At 38.5% G+C, this 10,490-nt stretch overlaps 1 protein-coding gene across 1 annotated transcript in view; it reads right to left on the reverse strand.

Moving 5' to 3' along the window:
* The window catches only part of LOC116693265 (N-terminal EF-hand calcium-binding protein 1), a 17,180-nt gene that overhangs the window by 1,661 nt on the left and 5,029 nt on the right, over nt 1–10,490 (reverse strand). The window contains exons 3-11 of the mRNA XM_032522133.1: nt 7,672–7,780; nt 6,191–6,216; nt 5,768–5,865; nt 2,506–2,764; nt 2,212–2,291; nt 1,292–1,345; nt 936–1,048; nt 712–789; nt 511–602 (exon numbers count right to left, since the gene is read on the reverse strand). Of these exons, the coding sequence (XP_032378024.1) occupies nt 511–602; nt 712–789; nt 936–1,048; nt 1,292–1,345; nt 2,212–2,291; nt 2,506–2,764; nt 5,768–5,865; nt 6,191–6,216; nt 7,672–7,780 (909 nt within the window). The remainder of the gene's footprint in view (nt 1–510; nt 603–711; nt 790–935; nt 1,049–1,291; nt 1,346–2,211; nt 2,292–2,505; nt 2,765–5,767; nt 5,866–6,190; nt 6,217–7,671; nt 7,781–10,490) is intronic.

Raw genomic sequence — 10,490 nt, forward strand, 5'->3', positions numbered from 1 at the left:
GATGTCAGAGTGAGTGGGCTGCCAGCTGAACCAGCGCCCTAAGCGGTTGGGGGGATACGGTGTCTTGCTCAAGAGCACCTGGCAGTGCCCAGGAAGTAAAGTGACATCTCTCCAACCACCAATTCACACTCTGTACTTTTTGGCCCGTATTGGGACTTGAACCAGTGACCCTCCGGTTCCCAACCCAACTACCTACGGACTGAGCGACTGCCACCCCCAAAGTTAACTATAGCAGCTTTAATATTAAGGGCAACATTTACCTTTAAAGCATCTAAATTCTATTGTTTCACACAAATTATTCACCCAAAAAGACTCCTAGATAATCATTTCCATCTTGGACCACTTAAAACCCCTGTTTATTATGTAAGACATCTGAATTAATACTTTTTTTCCAAAAGGCCATGCTATTTGTAATTCTATTAAATTAAATTATTTAAACTACCAAATAAATCAAACTGGATTCATGTGAGAGTTAGTGCATGAAATAGCAGCCGTCATAATGGTTCCTACCTGGCAGGAGCATGGTGGAGACCATCTCCGGCTCTTCCAGTGAGTCGATAATGCAGCGCTGGAAGGTCTTGCTGATGGTTGACTGCAGGTAGCTGAAAGGAGAAAGAAGGAGGAAAAGGATGAGACACATTTTGATTGAGCAGTAACAGTTTTAGAACATCTTTCCTAGTCTAATATGGCATAAAACCCGTCGGATCCTACCTCATCCAGGAGAGCCGATCCTGCCAAAACTCGTACATGATGAAGCATGATCTGTCTGGCAGGTTCTGGACTGAAACGCTAAAAATAAAAAGAGACAGGGAGAAAAAAAGAAAGCAGTGGAGGTTACAGTGCCTCATTTGTTTAGAAAAATGAAAGCAATTTGAAGAGGTTGTATTCAATCACAGAGAGGCAAATAAAGGCACTGAGGCAGACAAAGGACATACTGCAGGTTGTTTAGCTGGCTGCCGGTGGTATCTGTGTAGATTTTAAGAGCTTGTTGAAACTGCTCCACATCCTTCTCCTTCACAGACATTTGTCTTTGAACCAGAAGTATGTTCTAAAGAGAGAAAACAAACTAAAGTCATAATCACATCTTAAAATAATGTCAACAGATTAGGCTCATTTTGGATTTTAAGTGAATTTGCATTTTTGATTTCCAGCCATTCAAAAATAGAAGATAATGTATAAATCAAATATCCGTAAATTGTAACACATTTTTGGTCAGTGCAAAGTATATCTTGTATAATCTGAAGGAACGTTTCATACTTGTGCAGCTATATTCAGCGCACACTGGACTCACCGATTTATATGTCCCTGCCAATGTGTCCTCTTTAAGAGGTTCAAGATGTGGACTCTGAAAATGGAAGCATAAATATTTCAGTCAGTCATGAGCAGAACAAGAATTAGCAGCAGAACATGCTTAACCTAATCCAGCAAAATAACGGTCTCTAGTAACAAAGCATTGGTTTTCACAAAGAAGAGATTGCCATATTCATTTTAACCTTTCAACAGCTTCATTGCAGCCCTGAGAATTCTGGTTACACTATATTCTTGTCTGCTTGACCAAGATAAGAAATTTAAGAGATCCATGCTAACACATGGATCACTTGATAAAAAATTCAAGAGATCCATGTGTTAGCAGGCAGGCTCATTATCCTTGAAGTGCTGGCATCTAACCTTGGAACATACCTCATCTATAATAAATATATAATAATACAAAAATGATCACTCAAAATTAAAAATGAAATAAATACTACAGGAGCCACCATGTAACTATTTGTGCTCTTCTCCATGCTGCTGGATGCTTCTACTCCATCCACCACCCGTGTCACGGCACGTTGCAGAAGCCTGCGTGAAGTGTGCATGAACGGCCCTACGCTACACTAAAGTCACACGCCAGGTCAAGAATATATGTCTCCTTTAAAACACCATGGACAAGGAGAGATTCATCTTGGAGGTGGAAAAACATAATAGCCACCACAGATGGCAGAAAAGAGAAGGCATGGAGGATAATTGCAGGAGTGCTTGGATTGGAAGGTAGAGTAGATACTACTCGTCCGGTGGAAAATACGGGTAATTTGCTTTCTTGCCAAGAGTTAGATAAAAGGATTGACCCCGCTCTCTCGCTCGTCCACTAAATATTAAGCTAGCTAGAGCCAACAGACAGTTAGCTTAGTTTAGCATAGTGAGTAGAAGCGCAAAAACAGATGATATACAAACCTCACACTCCAGTTTGTCTATGAGCTGCTCCAGTTGGTTGATCTGGGAGCCCCAATGGTTGTCTGGCTCCACGCTGACCCCTAAACCCCAGAAATAACATTAGCAAAATAGAGGAAGTCTGAACAATTACTTTATATCAAAGTGATGCACTTTGTGTCTTGGGTGAACTTCTGTGAGTATCTCCCTGAGCTAGATTGCAACAATATGCCTTTTTAAATTTCCAGTATATTGCCTAACGTTTGCCCTCATCAGATTTACCGACAGTATCTAAATTGTAGTGTTCCTGAAACGTACCTGTGGTGAGCATGCCAGAGTAGGGATCAGTAGGGGAGAGACACATGTTCTTCTGGATGCGTCGGCCGGTGCGTTTGGCCACCCTCTGGATAGGCAGGTCTTCAGGCTTCTTCAGTATCCTCCTCCCAGTGCAGCCCTGGTCATGAACTGCCTCCATAGCGTAGTCCAGGGATGACTGAAGGGACTGCAGCTGGGTGGAGGTCTCCCTCAGCAGAAGGCGTGTCACAAACTGACCCAGCACTGATGAACCCTGATACTCCTGAATGGATGTGTAAGGGTAAAAATTGAGAAGCTGCAATAATGTGAGTAAAAGAAATCATCACTCATTACTCATCTTATCTAGGAACTGTTTCTTGTGCTTTGTAGTTGATATGATGGACTTGTCTGCCTTATCTTCAGCTCTGGTAAATATATGTACTTTAAAGAAAGAAGCTGCAAGTCCAGATGCCAACTGATTCTTAATTCATGTTATGCTCATCTATTTGAGCATGAAAATAGCTGATTCTCAGATAATCTCCTAATACCCTGAAAACCTTGTATTTTGAGTTTTTGGGGTTTGTCAAGATTAAGTTCTCAATCCCCCTTTAATCGTCATTCAACAGGTATCTTATTGCGTTTATTTGGTCAGAGGAACCAAGTTAAAATAGCATTATTCCTACCTGCTAAAAACAAAAAAGAGAGTAAACACAGACACATGGTGAAGGAGCATCACTGTGTAGATTAACTTTAATTACAGTAATGGATGCAAGGTAATACTGGGCTATTCCATGAACTGGAAAGTGATATTGTTATAATGTATGGATGTCAGTGTCAGTTTGCGGAGGACTTCCTGAAAACTTTAAGTTTCAGTGCAGTTGCTGCTGTTTTTTTTTTTGTCAGCTTAGATTTTGTGGATAATGAACCTCATCACCATCACCAGCACCCTGGGGTGCAACAAAATAGAGCTCTTAAAAAAGGACAAGAAGACATTTGAAAAACGACCACCGAGCTTGTTGTAATCTTTGTTACTATGTGCTCCATTTCCTCGGCAGCAGAGGCACTGTACTACATCAGTAATGAACCATGGTTCTTTTTTCAATTTATCCTCCCTTTGTTATGAGACAGAAGAGCTGCGACAACACAGCAGATGTTTTGTTGTCTCGAGGCACAACAACAACACATTTTAGTCTGTAGAGTTCATGATTTTTCTCTTTGTTTGTCCAGGCATTTTGAGTCTTGGTGGCCCTTGAGCACTTCTATAGGTTTAGTTTTATCTTCGGTTTAGCAATGAGAATCTAATGTGGCTGATTTCACGATCGCTATAAAGGCAGCTGCTCTTCAGCGTAAAGAAAGCTTTCTGACAGACTAATAGCAACATGAAATATGCATGAGCTGTAGCAAGGCATGGGAGATAAAGAGAAAGGGAAAGTACATGAGAAAGAGTAAGAGGACAATGTCGGAGAAGATGGATGCACAGAGAAACCAGATAAAATAGTGAAAGACAAGTGTGCGACTGAGTGAATACTAAACTAAGATTAATTTTTTTTAACAGTGAAAAAAATTTAAGAGAGGAAGATTAGAGCAGTTGAAAAAAGGTCCTGTGTTTGTGGTGCAGTTCTGTGGAGGACATCTGACATCAGATCAGTTGGACAGCTGGGGAGGTTGTCAGCCTTAGTTGCTGTCGTTTACGCTCCACTATCACCCTGTATTCCCTCTCTTAATCAGTGACACTCACTTCCGGCACTGCAGTCAAAATTATAATAAGTCTGTATCCACACTCAAGCATGTATCCATGCACCTGATTCTCTTCCTTTGCCAAATATAAATAAATATTCACCAGTTGGCTTAACATGGAGGGTAAGCTGAGATCGATAAAGAGTGAGCTAAGCTATTGATTATGTCTTAGTGTAAGATCTCTAAGATGATGCTGACCATGTGGGCCTAACACAACATGATTACAGCCCTGCACTTTAATCTCCTCTGACGGAATATACAGTATGCTGTTCTGCTCAACCAAGCTTCATACCAGGATTTCATAAAGCTCTAATTAGCATTTTTCTCAATTCAAGGCTGGTGATTTGATGAGATACTGGCTCGTTATCTGTGAAAGAAACGGTAGTGTAACAGTTTCGGTCTTTTGAACTGAAAAGCATTGATCTTTATTTCAGCTCCAAAGCCATACATTATACATTTACAATTAGGACAGAGGTACCAGAGGTATGAAAATATGTTATGATACTGGTTACTGGTCTGAAAATAAAAATATATACAGTATATAATATACTCTCTCTCTTTATATATGTATATATATATATATATATATATATATATAATTTAATGTCAAATTACTAATGTATTGCAACCAGTGTTATCATGCAACAATGAAAGACACACAAGAGTTAACTCTTAAACATGAAGTTTTGCTGCTTTATATTTCCATACTGAAATATCTCAACAACTATTTGATGGATTGTCATGAAACCTTGTACAGATGTTCATGGTTCCCAGACGATATATCAAACTGACATTTTGATCCCCTGACCTTTCCACTAGCACCACCGTGATGTTTACATTTGTGGTATTAAGTGAAATGTCTGGGCAACTATTGAATTAAATTTGGTTCAGATATTCATGACCATAGACTGTAAAAATAATAAATGAAGCTTCTGGGCCTGAAAAAGGGAAAAACTTTCCTGACTTAAGCTGTCTTATCAATAAAGGCAATAAAACCACACTAAAAAATCTTTTTAAAAAATAGGCTCCTTTTCATTCTTATTGTTAACGGAGGGAGACCACTGGTTGCATTTTCTATAGAAATTAGCAGGAAAATTATCCTACTTCTCCACCTCAATCAACATTTCCATAATGAATGTATGGCCTCAATCGCTACTTTCAAGTCTCCTTCAATACAACAGGATGTTCATTTAGTAATAATGAATGTTATGTCTCTATGACCTCCACAGCAATCAGTATATCTACAATACCTGCGCCATATTGTGAAATAAGCCTACATTTATGGTAGTTCAACCACTTCCCAAAAAGTTCAAAATTGTGTTACATAAATTGCTTTTCTTCCTCCTTCCTTTCTGTCTAGCAGATTTACAAATGGCTGGTGTTGTAAGGTCCTGTGAACTCATGTTTGAAAATGTATTGTTAGTGAGAAGAGGCAGAGCGGAATCAGTCATGCAGGGCAAAAAAAACAGCCTGAAAGTCTGAGTGCTTGGAGGCATTCAAATGTTCTAAAATTCAACACAATGCAGAGGTGAAAGCCACCATCACCCACCTCTTTAGTTTTGTCCATGGCCTTCAAAATGGCCACATTCAGCTTCTCCAGAGCAGACAGGACATTGGCATATTCCCCCAGATGTGGAGTGAAGTACTCTGGAGAAGATTTGTTGAGCATAATTTGTATCAATGGTGTTTTCTTACAAGAAGGAAACAATTCAATGTGAAATCAATGGCATTAATTAGAATTAAAGTACATTGGCCACTAACATGATTATATCTTAATTTCTGAGTTACTGACTGGGGCATACTTGTGTTTAAGTCCTGGTCATCATCCAGCAGCTTTAGCTAATAGAACCAGCTAAAATAATAAAGCCTTGGATTTTTGTGATACATAAAAGTGATCTTATGCGCTGTATATAATGGTTTGAGACTGATTTCATTAGCAAAGGCATTAAAATAATGAATGACAAATAATCACCTGAGAGTTTATCTATGTCCAGGTTGCTGTGAGGCCATTGGAAGACAAAAAAGAGACATGTTAATTAAAGAGATGTCTTTTTGTCAGACTTTGGGAATCCTCTGACTTTTTATCATCATCAAACATCATCATCAGGGAAAAAAATCAATTTGTCCAATACTTTAGCATGCTAAACTAAGCTGGTGAGCATTACACCTGTAAGCATTTTAACTGCTTAGCATCAGTGTGTTAGAATTTTTAGCTCAAAGCACAGTCTCCTCCACTAGGGTGACCAGGTGTCCCAGTTTTCTGGGGACAGGCAATAGCAGACCGCAAAGTGAAATAATATTTTGAGTAGCAAGAAATACTGGGCAGCAGAGCCAACCGGTTTAACGTCTCAATCACGTTTTGCTTGTTTTTAGCTACCATGATCAAAATACGTGAAACAGGAATTATCCCCCTTTTTTAATTTCACAGATAAAAACAACGGATATTTTTATGATATGGTGAATATATATATTTTCATTTCTTTTTATGTCTCCAGTTTTTATGTCAGAAATCTGGTCACCTTACGTTGACTATTGTTTTCTTGTAGTGTTGGACCTTTCCATTTAAAAAAAGATAGCAGGGATTTTCACTATTGGACTATTGCTACAGTTTGGGTTGAATGACATGTTTTATTCGAAACGGTGTGAAACAATGTGCAACGGGCTTTGAAGTATGAGGAGCAGAGGAGCTGGGAGAACAGTCAATAATCACAATAGCACAATTGCCTTGCAAATGTACCTAGAAGCACTTCAAGTATATGTAAAGTATGGTATAATGTTCTGTATTTTCAGTCATTATAATGTACTTCAATGTCTAGTGATTTACTTGATTTTACTAGACATTGGCATAGTAAGGCAAAATGTCTGAGATTATATTTGTGTTGTTTTAGTCAGTACTTTATGATATTTTAGTTTCAATAATTTAGAAAAACAATATTTAAATGAATAACCAGCTAGGATTTTTTATGCATCGCAAGCTTTCGGTCTAAAGTTGACAGTAAAACAAAACAGGTGTTAGCTAAAGCTGTAACACAAGAGAGATCATTCTTAACTGTGATTGGTTGGCACTTCAGTGATGCCAACAGCAAAGGAATGATTTCTCACATTTCATTAGCATTGTGCCCACAGACACAGCAAAGAACGTCCTCTTGGGTATTTCTTTTGCTACAACCCCACACGTTTTTCATTACAATAAATGTTTTTCAAGTTGAATGTTAGCCGGTGCCACAGGCAAATGTTTTGCATCTTTTACAATTTTGTTTGTGCTCATCAGTGTGAAAACAGAGCGCTGCAAACTCTTGGGGCTTTCACGGCCGAATTTAGGCTCTCTATGGAATATTGACATCATCTTCACTGAAGTGAGGCGTTGACGTCTCACTGTAAGGCAGCAGGAGAGCAGAAGGGGCTACAGATGGCAGCTGAGCTGGAAGACTTCTAAAAGGAAGATAGGCTTACTCTGTGTGTTGCCTGTCGATAGAGAAATACAGCTCCTGCATCTGGTCGTCAGTGAGGACACCATCAGTGAAGTATGACTGGAACTCCTCCAAGGACAGCTTCCCATCGTCTGAAAGGAGACAAACCCGTGAAAGGAATACCTCAGTGAAGCCTGAAAGGTTTTACCAACTTAATGAAGAGATTTTCCAATATTTGTGGTAACGGTACAAGGTTCACTTTTGCAACCTCAGTGGTGCTGCTGCAAGTAAAATTATTTCACATCAATCAGCATAATCCTAAAATCTGTCTTTATTTAGCTTTAAGACTTTGGTCAAGGACAAAACCACACTTTGAAGTCTTTCACATAAAGCTGAATTCACCTTTGGCAGTACGTTCATTATATGCAACTCCATTACTGCAGCAAATAAATATTTGTTAGAGATCACAAAATATGTGTTAGAAAATCACATTTTTGCTCTTTGGAGTAGTAAAAACTTAATTGAGCGGCGCATTTTCTTTTCACAGCTGCACTGTAACTTTTATTCTTGTGTTTTATGTGTCCTAATGTTTCTATTTTGTTTTTAACTGTCTATTCATGTGTTTTATTGGTTTTTAATGCTTATGATTTTTAACTGTTTGTACTTGTGTTTTATCTGTTTAACTGATTTTGTGTAAAGCACTTTGAATTGCCCTGTTGCTGAAATGTGCTCTACAAATAAAGCTGCCTTGCCTTGCCTTGCCTTCAAACGACACCCCATTTCACAGCTGAAAACTGCCCAACCGCAAAATAATTGACCCACTGTTTCAATTTCTGCTACAATTCATTTCTCCTTTTAAAATTTTGTAACAATCCCATTGACACAGTTTGCACATCAACCAATCTTATACCACCATGGGTTAGTAAACACAAAGACGAGTATATGTCTAAGATAAGCGGTGTCTGGGCCTGTGTGCTGCATGGCCTGCAGAAGGATCGAGGGCTAGTTTGAGTAGTCAGAGCAGAGCTTACTAGCAGACTAACTTCAGATGTTAACGAGATCTCGCCACCATCTGCCCAGCTTCGCTGCACAAAAACCTTTTGAGACCCGCCTCTGAGATCTCTGCCGGGCTCAGACTGATAGGTCCGAGCCAACAGTAAATCACATCATCTGTTATGTTTGTGAGAACTATTTTGACTTGCTGCCAGCTCTTACAGTTTATGGCTCTGGACATGATGCAGCAAAGGCTTGTTAGCAAAACGACTACTTTCCAGAAGAGATTTTCTGTTGTATTCTGTGTTTGCTACATAAAGTAACATTAAAGTGTTTTACATTGTTTTGTTTTTTTAATCATCCCATACTGATCATACCCTTAAAATGGAAATCATACTGACCATGTGTTGTGTGGTCTGGCTACATTAAACCTTGGATGAAGCTATTAGAATTATAATCAATTATAAATAAAATCTTCTCTCCACATGATGTAGGAGTAAACACAATCTGTTGCACCTCTGACTCATTATCCAGCCTTCTCCATCAGAGCTGCTTAGGTGTAGATTCACACCCTATTAGACACCCAAATACAATTTACAGTGAGGCTCAGATGGTACGTTATGCAAGCGTTTGCTGTTTCTCAGAGCAGAGCAGCAGAGCGATTGAGCTTCTAGACAGTCTTTGTTTCACAAGCTAAATGAAAGTAATCTGGGCAGCATGTGCTTTGGCTGGAAGATTCACGTTTTTTTTAAATGTCATCACTAGGCAGAATGGGCAGAAGTAGGCTATGAAGGTGCTTAATGACAACTAGTATTGAAGGTTTCAGTAAATTTAAACTGTTTAGTGAGACTCTCAACTGAAAATTATACAGCATTGTAGGTTGTCTGGTCAAACACTTCAAAATGACTTGTTTCTGTTTTTTTAGCAGAGGGAATAATTATTGTCTTGTGAAGTAGGGAGATGGTTTTACAGCTTTTAGTTACCTAAACTCAACCAAACCTTAAACATAACGTAATTTTGATACTCAGTTAAGAATTTTCCTTATTTATCAAGCAAAGATGGCAAAATATGTTGCTTCCCCTTTTTAATTTTCTGTTTTATGTCAGTTTAAAAATTCAGTTATAAAAAAGAATCATTGGCTGTAGATTAAATATACCTGTGTTGTGGACATTTGTATTTACCATACATCCAAATAAAAATGCTAGTATAAGAGCAGACTACACATGTGTAACATGTACTAATTATCATTTATTGGAACAGTGCAATCAAGGCACAACTCAACTGTCCTCCTCTCAATGTTGAATTTATTTCATGTCTTATGCAGACTTTTCTTTTTAACGATATTTTACAATATGATTATTCAATGACATTTAAAATATTTTATAGTTCTGTGTGAGGAAAAGAGTTAGTTACTGTAATCAACATTCAGCTCCTAAGACAGTGAGATTCAATTTAAAAATCTGCAGATTTTGCAGCAACTGATCCTGAGGCTTCTTAACTAACAACTGTCAATACAACCCCTCTGCAGGGGCAATTTGAAGTGTCGTTAGACGGATGATAAATCAGTACCTCACGACAGAAATGAGGCAGTTTACTAGCTTTAATTGTCACATTTCACACGGAATAAAACTGCAGCTCTACCCGCAACCTCAATGAAAATCCCTAAAGCCTGTATTTTTTCAGGAACACGTTTCCTTGAGGTAATCCGAAAGCTTAAAGGGCTAAAAAATTCACAAAGCACAACAGGGCAATTCACATAGACAGAGTGCATAGACAACACATAGACTCTCCTTACAGAGAAACATGGTGAACCATGTTTAGAATGTAGGTATTTTAATGATAGATAGATAGATAGATAGATAGATAGAT

The sequence above is a fragment of the Etheostoma spectabile genome, chromosome 7, assembly GCF_008692095.1.
Source record: "Etheostoma spectabile isolate EspeVRDwgs_2016 chromosome 7, UIUC_Espe_1.0, whole genome shotgun sequence".
Classification (NCBI taxonomy): Eukaryota; Metazoa; Chordata; class Actinopteri; order Perciformes; family Percidae; genus Etheostoma; species Etheostoma spectabile.